This window comes from Bos taurus, chromosome 26 (assembly GCF_002263795.3).
Source record: "Bos taurus isolate L1 Dominette 01449 registration number 42190680 breed Hereford chromosome 26, ARS-UCD2.0, whole genome shotgun sequence".
Taxonomy (NCBI): domain Eukaryota; kingdom Metazoa; phylum Chordata; class Mammalia; order Artiodactyla; family Bovidae; genus Bos; species Bos taurus.
Genome location: NC_037353.1, coordinates 21,807,354 through 21,824,857, shown reverse-complemented (window position 1 = coordinate 21,824,857; position 17,504 = coordinate 21,807,354). Strand labels below are relative to the sequence as shown.

The 17,504-nt window shown below is 53.8% G+C and overlaps 2 protein-coding genes across 3 annotated transcripts; one reads left to right on the top strand and one right to left on the bottom strand.

Annotated features, from left to right (window-relative positions):
• Positions 1–67: 67 nt before the first annotated feature.
• MRPL43 (mitochondrial ribosomal protein L43) lies at positions 68–1,236 on the top strand. Its single transcript, NM_174563.3, has 3 exons — positions 68–233; positions 323–429; positions 545–1,236. Exons 1-3 carry the CDS (start codon positions 103–105, stop codon positions 784–786), a joined length of 480 nt encoding a protein of 159 aa, NP_776988.2. The 5' UTR covers positions 68–102; the 3' UTR covers positions 787–1,236.
• Positions 1,237–2,027: 791 nt separating this feature from the next.
• Positions 2,028–15,696, bottom strand: SEMA4G (semaphorin 4G). 2 transcript variants are annotated; one of them, XM_010819899.4, is made up of 16 exons: positions 15,615–15,696; positions 12,197–12,663; positions 11,949–12,097; positions 11,619–11,681; positions 8,645–8,743; positions 8,430–8,523; positions 8,171–8,284; positions 7,797–7,966; positions 7,543–7,712; positions 7,133–7,277; positions 6,782–7,004; positions 6,260–6,375; positions 5,937–6,112; positions 5,676–5,779; positions 3,265–4,322; positions 2,028–3,137 (listed from the first exon to the last, which is right to left on the bottom strand). In XM_010819899.4, exons 2-15 carry the CDS (start codon positions 12,318–12,320, stop codon positions 3,493–3,495), a joined length of 2,577 nt encoding a protein of 858 aa, XP_010818201.1. In that variant the 5' UTR covers positions 12,321–12,663; positions 15,615–15,696; the 3' UTR covers positions 2,028–3,137; positions 3,265–3,492. The 2 variants fall into 2 exon arrangements, with proteins under 2 accessions (XP_010818201.1, NP_001094587.1); NM_001101117.2 differs by having other exon boundaries at positions 5,676–5,737; positions 15,615–15,670.
• Between the last annotated feature and the right edge of the window lie 1,808 nt (positions 15,697–17,504).

Here is a 17,504-nt window from a genome sequence, read left to right as displayed (position 1 = left end):
AAGCAAAACTGCCGCCTTGCAAGTGTCCCCGGAAGCGGAAGCCTCTGGTTCGTCCCGCCTCCACTCCGCGAGACCCGGCTTGGCGACTGGAGAGCTGTGGCCATGACTGCCCGCGGGACCGCGAGCCGCTTCCTGACGAGTGTCCTGCACAACGGGCTGGGTCGCTACGTGCAGCAGCTGCAGCGGCTCAGCTTTAGCCTCAGCCGTGACGCGCCCTCGTCCCGCGGCGCCAGGTGAGCCGAGGAAGGGCGCGGGGATGCGACTCCAGCCGCTGTCGCCCCGGGTCAGGGGTCACCTTGCTCACCCTTCTCGGGTCCCTCAGGGAGTTCGTGGAACGGGAGGTGACCGACTTCGCCCGCCGGAATCCCGGGGTCGTCATATATGTGAACCCGCGGCCGTGCTGTGTGCCGAGAGTAGTGGCCGAATACCGTGAGTGGGGCCGGGCGAGGGCTGGAGGGCGGCGTCGGAGGGGGGTTCGGCCCGTTTGCCTGCCGCTCGTCTGACCCCTGCTTCGCTTCTGTTATCCCCATCTCCCTTCGACCAGTTAATGGGGCTGTGCGCGAGGAGAGCCTCAATTGCAAGTCGGTCGAGGAGATCGCCACGCTGGTGCAGAAGCTGGCCGACCAGTCGGGTTTGGACGTGATCCGCATCCGCAAGCCCTTCCACACGGACAGTCCTAGCATCCAGGGTCAGTGGCACCCCTTCACCAACAAACCGACAGCACTGGGCGGGCTGCGCCCTCGAGAGGTCCAGAATCCTGCCCCGACCCAGCGGCCAGCACAATGAAGACCAACTCCATACCCACAGTTTGGACTTTTACTCCAGCAGAGGTGGTTCCTGCTCCTGGTTTGCTTCACGGGAGACAGATGAAGCCCACCAATGGGTACTTTTGCTTGGGATAAAGAAGAGCTGCCTGTCTCTTTTGATGTCCACCGTGAGGGGCAGGGACTGTGAGTCTCCTCATTCTTAGCCAGTTGACATCCTGAAACCTGAGAATCTTCAGAGATTTGACTTGGTCTTCATTTCTTAAATCCAAATCAATAATAGTGATCTCAAATCACAGTGAGGGCTTTCAAGGCTGGCTTCTGAAGAATTCCTTTTGGCCTGTTTCTGTAGCCAGTGACCAAGAGAGTCTGCTGTGAGCCTGGCATTGGGCTAGGCCCTTTGTATCTATGTGAATGTTTGTGTGCAGATTAGAAAACTGAAGTTAATAAATTTGCCAAGGTCACACTTGAAGTCTGCTTCAAAATATGTGCATTTTAAAACTGTAACACCATTTTTTGACTATCCTAAAACCAGAAGCAAAATGAATAATAACTCTTCAGGATGGTGTAGTATCAAAGGCCATATGATTAATCTAGGCTTAACCCTTGGAAAGAGTGATTCTCAGACCATCTGATTAAAAGGCAGCATCTTCTAGACCTAGGGAGGGGAGGAGATGATGAGAAAAAGAGCCAGGAGGTAAAAATCTAGAAACTTTTGTATGAATTCTTGAATTATCATTAATTTTGTCATCCCCTTATCACCACGATCAGTAAATAGTGATCATTTTAAAAAGCCTGTGTGCCTGCTCAGGACTATCAGGATGGAAGCTGAGGATCCCAACTTCTGCAAAATTAAAAAAATAATTTATTTGTGGCTGTGTCGGGTCCTCATCGCTGCACACTGGCTTTCTCTAGTTGTGCACAGCCTTCTCGTTGCGGTGGCTTCTCTTGTTGTGAAGCACAGACTCCAGCGCACATGGGCTTCAGTAGTTGTGGCGAACAGCTCAGTAGTTGTATTCCTGGGCTCTAGAGCACAGGCTCAGTAGCTGTGACGCATGGGCTTAGATGCTTATGGGATCTTCCCGGACCATGTCTCTTGCATTGGCAGCCAAATTCTTTACCACTGGGCCACTAGGGAAGCCCTGAAAATGGTTTTATGGAAAGCAAAGCCCACCCTGAAGCATCTTTATCATAAGCTTAGAAGCCTGTCTCCTGGTGATCAGGGGAAGACCAGCCTAGACCAAGCAGACCACTCATAGTAGCTGTGGGGAAAAGGGTATTTATTAACCAACAGTAGGGGGAGGAGCTGAGCCCAGCCTCCCCACTCTGTCACATGCCTGTCCCGCCTACCTGCGTGGTGAGCGGTGGCATTTCTAAAGAAGTGTAGCCAGTTTACAATAAATACATTCATTGTGGGGTAGAGGAAGGAGAGGTTGGGTGAAGGGCAGTAAAAATCCGTGGGATTCCACGTTCTCAGCTACAAAAATAACAGTCATCCTCACCCGAGGGAAATGGGGGAGCTCAGTCAGGTTTTGATTGTCCCATGTGGGCCTGGAGACTTCAGAGGCCCCTGGACCCTGAAAGTGCCCCGGTGAGGTAGGACAGGGGTGGGAGCCAAGCATCCAGACTCCCAGCCTCTGCCCTTTGCATAGTTCCGAGAACGGGCATCAGTGCCAGGTGAGACATCAGATCTCTCCTCCTCCTGCTCTGATCTAGGGGCAGCAAATGCTTGGTCCCCAAAAGGGAGGCTGGCTCATTGAGTGCAGTGTTGGTCACCCGTCCTAAGGAAGTGTCTGCAAGGACAGCTAAATGGGAGACAGGTCTCCCTCTGAAATGTTCATGGACCAAATCCGACAGACACAGGTTCGATGCAGCAAGGGGAGGCTCAGAAGGTGCATGTGAATGGAAATGTAAGCACATGTGCGTGAGGAAGACCATGCCCGGAGCTGTCTCTGGCACTCCTGAGAGTGACCAGGGAGTAGGGAGGCTGACTCACAAGGGCTACACGTTAGGGGAGAAGAGGGAAGGATGCAGTAGTCTTACCTTCCCAGGCTGGCCTGTTGCCAAGCTCTTGTCAAAGAGGTCATCACATGGGGCTGGGACTACAGGAAGACTAGATAGGATGGGAGGTGGCAATTGAGAGGGTACCCAAAGTCCAGAAGAAGGGATGAAACGCAGGAATGCACCAGGAGGTGGGGGTGGGGCCCTGCAGCCCAGCTGATAGGCATTCTTCCATGTGTGCACGTGAATGCACGCAGGGCTCAGGTGGCTCTGGTGGCTGGCAGAGGTCTGGTTTGTTTTCAGGACCATCCAGCACATAGGGCCAGGCAGAGGGTGGTGACCTTGAGGCCACCTGGACCTGCAGAGCCCTGCCTGGGAGAAAGAGGAAGGGTGTAAGCAGACAAATGGGGCAGGAAGATGGCATCCTCTCCTCCCAAGTGCTTAGGTTAAAAAGGAAGAGGAGTGGGGGCTAGGACTGCAGAGCCTGAGGGGCACCTACCTCTGAGGAGCACCGGTTGACCTGGGCTGCTCACAGATGAGTCTGTGGAGAGACTGAGAAGGGGGCTTTGGCTGGGCCTGATGCTGGCCAGCCCTACAGGGACATCACAATGTTGGGAGAAAGGCCTGGAGTTGCGGGGATGAGGGTAAGGTGTCCGTTGGGGAGGCAGCGGCCCAGCCTGGTACAGGCAGGCTGGTTTGGAAGAGCATTTGTCCTGGGAGGCTGGGCTCAGACAGAGCTCTCATCCAGGTGCTCTACGAGCTGTGTGTGCTTCCTCTTCTCCAGGATGCGGCTGAGCTCCTCGGTGAAGGAGCAGGGCCCCGCTGGCACTCCATTGTTGCTCTGCCTCAGGAGCACGTAGCTGTTGCCATTCATCCTGCGCAGCCGGCTGGGCAGCGTCACCAGCCCATTGGTCAGCTCAGTTGGTGGTGGTGGGGGGGGTGGCGGCGGCGGGGCTGGGGTTCCCTCTCCGGGGATGATCTGGAGGCAGCCACCCTCTAAGCCCCCAGCCCGTTCCCCATCATCACCGTCATCATCCTCTCCAGGACACTGGCCTGAGACTGTCTGCAGCTGCACAGCAGAGCCCCCTGCCCGGCCGGCCCGACCCAGTGAGTATTTTCGACGGTGCCCTCGTCCACCTCCCCGAAGACAGGCCACGTAGAAGAGGGAGGAAGCCAGGATGAGGCAGAGGCCACCAAGTGCAGCAATGGCTAACACGTAGAGCAGCCGCACATCCGGTGCCAGCTGTGCCCCAGGCATGGCAGGGGCTTGTGGAGCAGGGGCTGGAGTGGCTGGTCGCACCGTGAGGCTGTAGGAGGCCAGCAGGGTGCGGAGGCCGTTCTCTTCAGCATAGCAGCCGTAGTTGCCGCTGTGCTCAGGCTGCGTGTCTGTTACCAGCAGCCCATCCACACCCACGCGGTAGCCATCCTGCCCATCGCTCAGGCCCATGCTCCCATTGAGCAGCCACAAGGCCCGGGCCAGGTTGGATGGCTGGTCACAGGGCAATAGGACATCATCACCCCGGAGCACAGAACGGGTCTTCAGTGGTGGTGGTGGCCCTGGAGGGAGCAAGGGACAGGAGAACGTGGTCAGTGCCTGCTTATCCTGGGACGCACTGGAGATGGCAAGCCAGGTGGTTCACTGTTAGATCCCCAGCACCACGCACAGAATCTAGAATTGCAGGACTAAGCCCTCTGTGCTCATGCTCCCACGCAAGGTTCAGTGGGCCCATCTCACTGGTTTCAGTTCCTGACATCTACCAGTGATTCCTCATCTCTGCCTCCAACAAAGAGTTTTCTACTGAGCGTAGACTTGACTTTCTTCTACGTGCCGTACATCTCTTGGACATGTCACAGGAACTGAGGCCAAAAGCTCCCTCTTAGACTACACTGGGTATTTTTCTTGAATTGTCATCACTGTGTATGGCACCACCAGCCATTTCCCAGAAACCTGAGTTTCCCTTGTCTCTTTCTCCCCTTCACCTTTGTATCTAACCCTCACTAAGATTCTGCTTCCAGAATCTTTCTCAGACCTGTTCACGTCTCTCCTTCCCCAGCTGCTGGCCCTCACCTAATCCATTCTTTATGCAGCAGTGGGGTGACCTTTTAAAAACACTAAGCTGATGATGCCATCCCCCTGCCTCAGCACAGTCTTGCCCATCTCTCCAGCCTCTTCTCTTGTTCAAACACCAAGCTTGCTCTTCCCTCTACTTGGGTGTCATCCCCTTCCTCATGCCCTGTATTAGCCAGGTTAACTTGGAGGAGAAAGCATAACAGTGAACAAAAGCTCAGATTCCAGTTAGCCTGCTTGGGGTTAGGCTCAAATTCTCAAAGAACTGATCGATTTTGGGTAGTTTACTTATTCTCTCTGTTACTCGGAGAGATTGCCCCTCATGGAGATGGTAATAATGGCACCTTTCTCATAGGAATGCTCTGAGAACAAACGAAATGCATGTGTTTGATCAGTGCTTGCCACATGGTAAATCCTCGGTACATATTAGCTATGATTATTATGATTATTGCTCTTGCTTCAGATATCAGCTCAGTCATCTGATCTTCCTTGGGGAAGAACCTATTATCTCTCAAATCCTTTAGTTGTAATTATTTCTTTTGTATCAAAAAAAGCCAAAGAAAAGAATTGTAATTTATTGTGGGATCATTTAATTGCCTGTGCACATACTTGGCTGTAAGCTCCAGAAATGAGGAAAAACTTCACATCTTGAACCTGTTTGCTTATTTATAACTTTTCGTTTTGCAACAAATGTTTGTTGAATACTTACTCTGTGCCGGGTCATTCTCAGTGAAAGCACAGACAGAGTCATTCAGATATATATATGCACATACGGATGGCATCAGATGGTAAAGATGACAGACTATGTTGCCAGACCCACACACGACCATGATGGCACTTACCTGTGTCCCTGTTGCCCTCGCAGCCTCGGTTTCCTCTCTCCATGTCCTGTATGAGTGCTGTCCTGGAGACAGAGGATTGGGATTCAAGAACAAGGGGAACTGGGCTGTAGTTTGCCCAGTGGAAGGGTCAGTAAAGCTGTTACTAACAACTGGACCCTACTCCCCGCAGCTGGCAGGCCCTCCTTCACCCCTTAGGCCCTGATCCCCGGGGCAAATGGGACCCTTGAGCGCCCCCCTCCCCCCGACTCCCATGCCTCTCACCTGCTACTTTGGGACCTGTTGGCTATGGTGGTGGTCACCATGCAGGCATGGGTGCTGGGGTCCCAGCCACAGTAGGGGTCCCGGGCCAGGATGCAGTCATAGCAGGAGCGGTAGCGGGAGCAGCTGGACAGTGGTAGCTGGATGATGCCACTTGGGGCCCCCACGTAGAGGCTATGCTAGGAGTCAGAGAGAACAGCTGGTTGGCAGCACCTCACTCCCACTTACAGACACACACACACACACAGAGCCAGTGGCCAGCCTCCCACCTCCCTCTGTCTACTCTGGCAAGACCAGAATATTGAGGGTCATGAGTCAGGGGCTACCTGCATCGGAGAGATGACCAGGTTCTCCACAGACTGGGGCTCCTTTAACACCTGTGTCTCTTCAATAATGTGCATCCCAGAGCCCAGGACCACAGCCTTGTGGATCCAGCCATCAGCTGGTATGGGAATGGCAGAAGGTCAGATTCCAGTGGAATCTACTCTCAGCCCCCTGCAATAAATAGCCTAACGGGAACCGCTTGGAGTCCTGAGGTCAGGGACAAGGATTCAGCCAGTAGCAGTGGGTTCTCCCGAGATTGGAAACTCCAAACTAGTCATGGCAAGAATTATTGGATTTAGAAGCATTAGTGACCAGGGTCAAATGTCATTGTGGTTGGTGACAGGAGTCAGCAGTCACCAAGAGCTAGTGGTCCTTGGGGACCAGTAGTGATTGTTCACTGAAGAATCAACATCAGTGGTCACCAGGGTTTTGTGATCAGGGTCCTCCAGGGGACTGGACGTCAATAGGGATCAAGGACTCAGGCCAGCAGTCACCAAAGGGCTCAGGCCAGGGGTCAGAAGCACCTGTGCCCAGAAAGAGCAGGTCATAGGTGGGTCCGGCAGGTGTGCTGACAGGTGTCCCCGTGAGGTGTGTGTAGCGCACACTGCGCTTGAGCAGCAGGGGCCGTCCGCGTGTGGGCACCACAGGCCGAGCCATCAGTGGGTGTAACTTCACAAAGTCCAGAACCAGAGATGGCAAGTCCTGGGATGAGTTGTAGCCTCGGCTTCGCAGTGAATCTGTAATGCACTGTGGTGGGGGATAGGGTGGTGAATCTTAGAATTCTACCACTGGCCCACCCTCCCCACAAGGTTACACCTCCTCCCCATCTTAGGGGTCCTGTCTACTCAGCACTGACCCCAGGCCTCAGCACTCACCGAGCCAGGCCGGGGCTCTGGCACCCCACCCTCGTAGCGGCCCCAGCGCCGGACACCATCCTGGTATTCCATGTAGGGGCCTGCGAAGACAGCCTGCACCTCGGCCAGGTCATAGCGGCATATGGCTGAGGCCTCGAGGGTCTTCCTAAGGATGGGATGGAGGGGAGGAGGCTGAGTCACACCGAAAGGAGCCTGCCTACCTGCCCAGCCTGGAGCCCCCCGTCGCCCTGACCAATGCCAGCTCCAAGTCCACAGGCCCTCTCCTGAGTGGCAGCAGACCCCTGGACGTGCCTGAAGTTCTCCATCTGCAGCTGGCTTCCCCCCAGGGGGTCCTATCTCATCTCCCCTGACCTCTGCTCCAGTCCCTATGCTGTCCCCATCCCTCGCCTTCCCGCCATCCCTGAACTGACCACTGTGTGGTCAGCGTGAAGGCCGCATAGAAGTGTGTGTGTGCTGAGGTGTCAGCTTGCAGGCTGCAGACACTGCGCAGCATCTCATACTGTGGGATGTGGCAGATGAGGCGTGCCTTCAAGAAGGAGGTCCACTTCTTCTGCAGGATCTTCTTCCCTCCCAGGTCTCCCTGGGGGGGCAGGGGGCAGGGGGTCAGTGGCCAGGGTCAGAGATTCAGCCTCTACACCCTTGCCCTGACCTCAGTCCTCCTCACCTTGCACACCCGGGCCACACGGGCCACGCGGTGACTGCTGCGGCTCTGAGCAAAGCTGCCTGCACCCTCCTCAGCAGCACGCTCCGTGAAGAAGTAGTAAACTTTGTCGTCGTCACCCACGGCACTGGCCTGGCTCTCCCGCACCAGGACGGAGAACACAAACTCAGCATCTGTGGGTCAGGTAGCTTCTGAGATAGTTTGGGGATCTCCACCCACTGCCCCCACCCCCACCGCACTGCCCTTATTCAACCACACCCAGGAAGAGACAGGCTCACCTGGGGATTTGGGGATGGGATGATGGTCAACTGCCCAAGGGAGTACGGATGCAGAAACAGTCCCCTGCCCCCCATCACCCTGGGCCTCATCCTCCTAACCATTGAGCCAGTGCATTGGTGCCTCCTCTGTCCTCAGGGAGTGTGGGTGCCGGCTCCGGCGGATGTCAGGGATGCTCCGGAATTCATACCGAGTGGCTGTGTAGAGGCCTCCATCTGAGGCATGAACATGCCCAGCGTGAGAGACACATCACACACAAGACACATAATACTACATGGGTGGCAAGTCCTAGCAATGAGATCCATGTCTCACAGCATGCCTGTGGTTGAGGGGCCTGTGTGGAGAGGAGAGCATGCTTACCAATGATGAGGCCAGTGAAGCCGCGGGCTGGGTCGTAAGGACACTTCTCTTTCCCCTCCTCGAAGCTGGTTGGCAAGGTGAAGGCCTCAGCATCCTGGGGGAGGAAGGGCCCAAAGTCAGTGATCCTGAGGACAACAGGGGTTGTCGCCGAAGGTCAGACGGGTCCAGGGTCAGGGAGCAGGGGCGGCAGTCAGGGCAGGGGCAAACACACTCACAATGGCTGCACAGAGAGGCTGGAAGGCATGAGTCCCACATGTGTAGAGGTGGGTGGCATTGAGCCGCTGCAGGAATCGCACATGGTTGAAGCACTCGGTCTGTGGGATAGATGAGGGCTGTGAGCCCCGGGCCTCCTTAGAGACCGCTTCCATTAGGCCAGCTCTGTGGTCTGGCTCTTGCCCCCACCCACAGGACAAACGGTTCTTTCTAAGATCCTGGTGGGTATTCTCACTGCTCAGGACACAGACTGTTCCTGGGAACTTGCTGTCCTTTGGTCTCCCAGGGGCATGACTGCTCTTCCCTTGGCTAGCTCAGCTTACCTGACACACTTGGCTGGCTTCTCCTGCATCTTCTGTAGTCCCCTAGTCTGGGGGCTCCAAGGGCTCTCACCACCTGAAGATGCTTCTCTCTTGCATCTTCACAGCACCGTCTGCCAGTCATGGAGCTCCCACACCCACTTCAGGGTGGCATTACCAAACCTACCCCCCAGGTTCCAGCCATTGCTCCACCTGCTAGCCCACAGACATGTCGAACTCATGCTGTCAGAAACCAGGCTCATCCCCTCCTCCGTCCTGTGCATCTTCTCCCTTAAACCTGTTCTTCCAGTCTTTCCCACCTCACTTCATCCGTCCATCCTATTACTCAGTCCAGAAACCAGGCGTCATCTTTGCTGCTTCCCATTCCCTCACCCCCACATTCAGTCTCTCCGTGATTAAGTCTTTATCCTACACGTCCCATGACTTGGTCCACTTCCCCTCCACTGCCACCACCCTAGTCCACATTATCACCGTCATCTCTTCCCTGGGCAGCCACAGCGACCACCTGACAGCTCCCCCACCTCTCTGCCTGTCTTTACAAAAGCTGTTTATTGATTCAGTGAATGAGGAATACATGCACACGGTGTAAAATTCAAAAGGTACAAAGGGATATGTTGTAAACAGCCTCCTTTTTTATCCTGTTGCCTTCAAAGGAGACTGCTGTTACCATTGTCTGGATTTTCCTTTCAGAGAGATTCTACCAGTCAGCACCCTCTTGCAACCCACTTTCCAAGGCATATTTTAAAAATGTAAACCAGATCATGTCACTGCTGTATTTAAAACCCTCTGTGACTCACCAGAGTCCTGAACATAGGGCCCCACATGCTCCTGGCCCTACATGACAGAGCCCTGCCCCTTCCTCTGGCCTCATTCACCCTCCTGCAGCCAGTGGCCTTCTCTGCCTATCAAATGCCCTAAGCCGATGCCCTCTTGACTTCTTTGCCTTGTTAATGATTCCTCCTCCTGTCTGTTACCCAGGGTTTGAGTCCATGCAGGCCTCTATGTCTTTACCCCACTCTCACCAGGTGCAGACTTTGGCATCCAGCCCTCCTCTCCACCAGCTTGCTCAGGCCTCCCTCCTCTGACCCATATGATGCCCCCCACCTCCGCACTACCTTTCTTCCCTCCAGACTCACTCTATTTTAATTCATTTAGTGCCTGAGACCAGATAAGTATTCTTAAAATAGTGTTTCCCCAAGATGTTTCCATTAAAAAGGGGGGATCGGGGAGGGGGAGTTCTGTGGTCAAATGAATAGAAAACCACAGGTAAAAGCTACCTTTACTGGAGACACCTCAAAGCCTTAAGGGTATCGCTGTGCATTGTAGGATTGAGCATACAGCATTTTCCAAACTCATCTAACTATTAAACATCTCTTTTGAAAATTATTGCTTCTCAGAACATGCTTTGGGAAATGTTCTTCTAAAGTCAAAGAATGATCCGGGACCAGCAGTGTGTCAGCTTCATCTGGAAGCTCATTAGAATCGCAGAATCGCAGGCCTTTCCCCAGACCTTCTGAGTTAGCATCCGCATTTATAATACACCCAGGTGATTCGAGTGCATGTTAAAGTTTGAAAGTCTCTAAAATATCAAATGGTGAGGGTACTACTGTCAGAATAAAATCCAAACCCCCAGCTGGGTGTTAACAGCCCTCCATAAATTGGGCTCCATATGCTTCAGCAGCTCCATTTTCCACCCATGTTACACTTAGAGGCATCCTTTGATGAAATCTTCTGGAGACGCCTTTAAGTGCCGCAGACCCACTAAGTCAGAATCCCCCAGCTTGTGGGCCTTGGGGTATTTTTAAAAAGCTCTCCAGGTTCTTCCCTGGCAGTCCAGTGGTTAAGACTTTGTCCTTCCACTGCAGGGGGTGCCAGTTCGATCCCTGATTGGGGAACTAAGATTCCGATATGCCACGCCACAAAAAAATAAAAACTGTGTAAAAAGCTCTCCAGATAAATCTGTTAGATAGCCAGATATAGGACCCCTGCAGACATTCTGTTCTTTAGCTAGAAAGGGCTGACACTTCACTAGAGAGTGTCAGTTTCTCAGTCATGTCCAGTGTCCAACTCTTTGCAACCCCATGGATTGTAGCCCACCAGGCTCCTCTGTCCATGGGATTCTCCAGGCAAGAGTACTGGAGTGGGTTGCCATGCCCTTCTCCAGGGGATCTTCCTGACCCAGGGATTGAACCCAGGTCTCCCGCATTAAGGATAGACACTTTACTGTCTGAGCCACCAAGGAACCCTGACACTTCACTAATACCTATGGAAAAGTGGGTATTTGAGCTATTCCTTGACCAAAGCCTCATTTTTCTCATTGAAAGTGGAGGATAACACCATTTCCTAGGATCATTTTAGAATGAAATTAGATAATAGCTAAGTCAGCACTTACTAGAGATTACCTATTGTTATCATGATTATTATTTGGGAGCCCAGAGGAGATTAAGATAATATCCAAAACCACACTAGTAGGTCACCAGATGTTTGCATTACAAGTATCGCTCCCAGGCCGGCCCCTCCAGTGGCACTCACAGTGTCTATTGTGGTTGCTGCAACTGACTGGCTGATCTGTTTCTCCATCTGTGTCCCCACCAACTGTGATAGCCCCCACTGAAGAGAAAAAGGAAAGGAGTTGGGAACAGGGCGGATCACATACCTGGTTGTTTTTCCCTTTTTGATGACATTTGCTTTGCATCTCTGGAGAGGCCTCCCAGCGAATCTGGAGGGGGTGGTAAAGGAAATAGGCTGATGCATAGAACCCAATGCCTTTGCCTCTCCCCATTACCTGTGGGACAAGGTGATAGGGCCCCAGGGTGAGGAAAGTGTCAGAAGGAGCATTGGATGTAAAGGAGACCTGGGCCAGGAAAGGCAGTGCTGTCTGACCAGGGGGTTAACAGAGGACTGACAGGGTTTCCAGGAAGTTGAGGTCCTACGATGCTGAATGAAGCTGGATACCCTCTGGGCGGTCTAGGCTCCAGGGGCTGACCTCTTTGTGAGTCCCATCTCCTATGTCTTGCGCATTGAGAGAGAACAGGGCACCTCGGGCTCCCACCAGCAGCCTTGCAGAGGCCTCCTCCAGCAGCAGTGTTGAGTAGTTCTGGGCTTGGCCCTTGAAGTGCCGGGTCCCAGAGAGCTCTGGGGAGAGCGGGATCTGTGAGCCCAGCCCTGGGACTGCCTGCCTCCCCACCTCCAGCCCCCGGCTCCTGCTGCCTTTCGAGGTTGGGGCTGTCAAACCTTCGTAGGGGATGGTCATCCGTGGGGTGGCATCTAGTTCTCTGGATGGTCTCCGCAGTGAGGGTCCAGGGACTGCAGTTGCTGTGAGGAAGCTCAGGAGGAAGGGCCAGAGCCTCCCCCACATCTTCCTGGGGAGGCCCAGACCAACAAGACTCCCAAAGGGAGCCAGGGCCAGAGGTTGGGGGATGATGGGAAGAATAGTCACAGGGTATTAAGGTCCAGGGAGGTTGCTTAGAAGGTCAGAGGTCATGGGGCCAGGGAGGGTCCTGGAATCGGGAAGACATGGAATCACATGATTGTGCAGCCATGGAATCCCAGGTAAGAGGTCAAGAAGAGGGGTGGATTCCAGACTGCCTCTCGGCATCAGTTACAAATTCCATGGTGGGGTCACACAGGGGTTGTAGATCACTGGTGGGGTCACCCTGCCCCAAAAGCAGGGCTAGTTCTGGTTCACTGAGGTCTGTTTTCTGAAGAAAAGAAAAAACAAACAGAAAAAAAGTCCTTTCTTTTGTGTGTAGATGGAAAGTAGATAGCATTCCCCTCTGAGTTCAGGTGGTATCAAAGCGAGGAGGCCCAGCATCTACGAAACTCCCACAAGAGGATGAACCCCGTCATTCTGTCCTCCTTGCTGTTCAGATGCAGGAAGCTGGGTGGAGCTTGCCCACTTTACAAGACCCTAGACTCCCTTCAACCCAAATCTCAGGTGACAGCCGTTCTGTAACCTAGTCAGAAGCTAAGCTAGGCCTCCATCTTGGTAGAGCCCAGGTTCTCAGGAAGAATGCCTTCTCCCAACAGTGAGACCCAACTCGGGCAGCAGCTGCCCCTCCGCCTGCGGGGGTGCCTTATGCAGGAAGGCCTGGGCAGAGATGCTTAATGGGCCTTTGTTTATTTTGTCCTATTTTCCCTTTGTTTTTTCTTTTCCCTGGCCTGAAAGCTCCCTCTGGAATTTCTCTTTAATTAGATACTTCTCCTCCTCAGCATTCCTCTCCAAGGGGGTGCACATCTCTGCCCTGCCCATGCGAGTCTGTACTGTATCCTCTGGCTAAGCATCCACACATGCCCCTACCTGCAAACAGGAACTCACAGGCACCAAGGTGGGTATCTGCCCCCTCTTCCCTCCCCCACTCTCAGCAGTGCAGTTGTCATACCTGAACAGGAAGCTCGAGCGTGCAAGGTCACTTAACTGAGGCATGAGCAACAAGGAAAAGGTGAATGATAGGGTCCCTGAGACCTTGGCTACCTCCCTTGGTACATCTTGGAGACTGTTACCACACCTGGACCCTCCCTCATGGCAACCAGATGGGGATGGGATTGGGATAGGTGGTAGGTCTGATCTGACCCCTGAACTTCAGGTCTGATCTCTGAAGTTCCTTGGTTGGGCTAGGTGTGGAGAAAACCTGACTCACCCAATCTCATGAGACAAAGCCAGAAGCGCCACTGGCCTCTCCCTTTCCTTCCAGGTCAAATATTAACTAGGTGGCCTTGAAGAGAGGGCAGGGACTGGGAATTGGCCAGGGGGAAAACCGGAATTTGGAGGGTTTTTTCAAGAGGTAAAGGTCACTACTGTTCTGGAGCAGAGCCCAAAAATGGAGAATGGCGTATGAGTAGACTGAAGAGGCTCCCTGGACCACAGGAGGGGCATCGGATCCTGGTCTGGGGGCTGGGGCAGCAAGAGGCCCCAGGCAAACTGCCCAGGCCCCATCTCTCACTGTGGAGGCACACCTATTTACCTTTGGGGCCTCCTATTTGCTTAGTGCAGAAGTGGGGCAGGGGCGGGGGGAGCCCTAAGGCTAGGAGGGATCAGCCTCTAGGATTGGGCAAGAGGAATACACCCCAGGTCAGAGGAACCACTCAGAGCGTGGTGCCTGGCACACTGACAGAGGTTTAAATGAGTCACGTGTGTCCAGAGGAGGGAGATGTGCATGCACATAGATACACACACATACATATTCATAGGAGGGCTATGAGCACACATACACATGAAGAGTCAGCCACACACATTCACAGTGAGGTCTGCACACATATGTTTACCTAAAGGGCCTGCCACCTGTCTATACATATTTACATGTAAAGTTGTATTCACATGCCCATTCAATTAGCAAGGCACCCAGTCTCAGGGATTAACAAAGAGGGTTATACACCCAGACATGTCCCTATGGAAGACTGTACACCTATTCACAGGAGGGTCCTGCCCCTGTAGGGACACGCACACAATCCCACGGATACAGTGAGTCAGGCACCATCATGTCCACAAAAGGATCAACTACATTTATATGCACACAGTCCTCAAACACACAATTACATCTACACAGAGACAAGCATATGTACACATAGGGGTCCAGTTCTCACGGCAGGCTTGGAGGCTATCAGTATCCACTGAGGGTGAGATGTAGAGCAGAACCCTGCCTCCCTTCCCCAAAGTCCTAATTCTAAGCCCAGAATCCAAGTTTGTGTTTGTGAGTGTGTGTGTGTAAAGAGGAGGGAAGTTTCTGATCTCAGATGCTCAAATAGGATGCGTGCATGGGTCAAGGCCAGTCTTGCAAGGGATGGAGGGGCTACATAACCCAGGCAGGAGGAGGCCCCTTGATGTAGCAAAGTAAAGATGCAATGGAACAGGTAACTTAACCCACCTCTACTGCAGTTCTAGATATGGAATTTGGGCTGGGAGCGCTCAGCCTGCATTTAACCTGTTGGGCAGGAGGGTGGGGCTAAATGGGGCGGGGGGACGGGCGGAGCTGCCATCCCCTTCCCCCAGTGACCACAAGGCTTCAAGGTCTCCAGTCCACATCCCGCACACTATCTCAGGTTCCAAAGCTTGCGATCCTCCCCCAGGGCCGGCCCCCTGAACTCTGACCACCTTCCCGCTATTAGATCTTGGGGTGGAGGGAACTGAGGAGGGTAGCCAACAGGATCAATGTAGGATAGGCAGGCTGTCAACCTTCATCCCAGATGTCCACCCGCCTAGTGTAGGCGATATCCCTCTCTGCCCAGTAGGATGATGGTCTCTCCGGGCCTGAGAGCCCCTCCCCCGCTACCTTCGCCTTCCTTCATCCTGGACAGTTTGCGGTTCTCTCCTCTCCTCAGATCTAACCTCAGTCTCTCCTGCTGCAGCTCGAGGACGAGCTCTCCTTCGATCCCGCCAGACGCCAGGAGACGTGACCCAGATCCCGGGGAGCACTGTTCACCACGCGGGCCCCCGCCCCACTCCAGATCCCGACTCTGCGGTGGCAGGTCTGCGACCAGCGCCGCCCGAGGCCTGGCCCGCGCCCCTCTAGAGCTTTTATGCGGGACTAGGGGACTTGGCGGTGAGAAAGGCCTGGCCGAGCCTGGAAGGTTTAACAGACGTAGGGAAGGCCTGGCCTGGCCCCTGCCCCCCGGCGCAGGCCCTGCCGCTGCCCGCACTCCACGCCTGTCTCACCTTTGCTCGCAGATCCCGGGCCATGCAGACGGCGATGCGCGGCTCCGCGGCCCCACAGCACCAGCTGCGGGAGGAAGGGGCCGCGGCCGGAGGCGGGGCTGGTGGAGGCGGAGCCGGGGGTGGAGCAGGGGCCTGGAAGGCGGGGCCAGGGAGGCGGGGCCAGCAGGGAAGGGTGCGGGGAAAGGCGCTCTCTGCTTTCGCATCCCCACCCTATACTATAGGTCAAGGCTCACACAGTGCCCTCGGGCGTCTGGCGTGTCCCGCCCCCTAGGGCCGCGCCCCCTGGTGGTGGTTTCATCACCCTGTGCGCTTTGTAAGGACTTATCCCACCTTCCTACCCCTCAGACCTAGGACCCCTTGGGCTTGCTTTCTCCGGGGGATGTGCACACCTGTCCTCTGGCAACGCTCCGAAGACCCTCTGGCCAGTCCTCTAATGCGGAGCTCACTTTTTGCGCTCCTGCTACCTGCTTCTGCTCTCTGCCTAGGACGGAGGGGCAGAGTAGGTGGACACCAAGTGCTGGGGCAGCTCTCAACCCAGATGAGGGTCTTGATTCCTAGCTCAAGTGTCTCCAGCCGCCTGCTCTTTCAGCTTGAGGTCTGAGGGGGTCAGTCTTGAAGGGATGAATAAAAATTTGACCGGAAGTGCATAAAAGACAAATGCTGTTTTTCTGATTAAAGAAGCCACAAACATTTGCACTTGTCCACTCAGACCAACTCTTAGATGTAACTGGGGTCTACCTCCTCAGGGACTGGGTCACTCAGACACCTGTGTTCCCTTCCAGTTCATGTTGAATATCATTCTTACTCCAGATCTTACAGTGAGCTCCTCCTAGGCGAGCAAATATCCCTCCCTTTCTAGACTTGATCACCTTACCCAGAAGCAATCTAAGAAGCCTCCTAAGAATCAACTCTCCAGCTCCGTATTCAACTAGGGTAGTCCTCCCATGCACCCTGGCCCCGCAATTTCCCCTCAACTCGGGTCATGCTTCCTTCCCAACACCTATTAAATCTCCCTCTAGGGTTTAAAATCAGACCTGAGCTCTAGCCACAACCTGGTCTGATCCTCCCTCTCTCATTTGTGACAGTACTGATATGGTCTAAGAATAAGACCAAAATGATGAGAGCCACAGGGTCATAGGTAACTGAGCCTCACATGTGCCTAGGAATCTGAACTCTGGAGGAGCAGGGAGTAGGGGAACAGGCAGATGGGCACTGGCCTAACAGAGGGTCAATAAGATTGAAGTAGCTGTCATTATTTAACTGAAGGGACCCTGGAAAAGACATGTCATCCCTTTTCTCAGAATTCCCCAAAGCTCAGTTTGGCACTTCATCACATACAGTCTGTAGTTTGTGCGGCTGTGAGACTGCATGTCGCTAGACAGCAGGGCCCACGTCCCACTTCCACCACCCCCAGCACTCCGTAAATAGGATGTGTGTGTATGTGGAAGGGGAGGTAGCTGGGAAGAAATGTTTACATTCAAGTGTACACAGGGAATTCCCTGGCAGTCCAGTGGGTAGGACTTTGCACTTCTACTGCAGCGGGGCACAGATTCAATCCCCAGTTGGGGAATTAAGATTCTGTAAGCCTCGTGGTGCAGCCAAAAATTAAAGTGTACACAAACTTTTACAAAGAGTGTCCAACTGAATATTTTTCCTTGTAGTTTCATTCCACCCTGATGGATTATCAGGCCTATTTATTAGATGGGAAAACAGGCTCTAAGGCGTTAAGTGACTTGCCTTGAAATCAGGACTGGAAAAGCCTGAGAAGAGGGAAGCAGGGTGGAGAACTGTCTGAGCAAAGGTAGAGAAGAGAGAAGCAGCGTAAACCTAAAGAATTGTCTGAGCAAAGGCAGAAATATGCAAGCTTGTGCACAGATGAGTGTTGGGGGA

Excerpts from the sequence above, each read along its gene's own strand:
- MRPL43 (NM_174563.3), top strand. The coding sequence starts at position 103 with ATGACTGCCCGCGGGACCGCGAGCCGCTTCCTGACGAGTGTCCTGCAC. Across the intron at positions 234-322 it reads CCCTCGTCCCGCGGCGCCAG|GGAGTTCGTGGAACGGGAGG; the intron begins GTGAGCCGAGGA and ends CGGGTCCCTCAG. Across the intron at positions 430-544 it reads GAGAGTAGTGGCCGAATACC|TTAATGGGGCTGTGCGCGAG; the intron begins GTGAGTGGGGCC and ends CCCTTCGACCAG.
- SEMA4G (XM_010819899.4), bottom strand. The coding sequence starts at position 12,320 with ATGTGGGGGAGGCTCTGGCCCTTCCTCCTGAGCTTCCTCACAGCAACT. Across the intron at positions 7,967-8,170 it reads ACCAATGCACTGGCTCAATG|ATGCTGAGTTTGTGTTCTCC; the intron begins GTTAGGAGGATG and ends CCTGACCCACAG. Across the intron at positions 6,376-6,781 it reads CCTGCTCTTTCTGGGCACAG|CTGATGGCTGGATCCACAAG; the intron begins GTGCTTCTGACC and ends TTCCCATACCAG.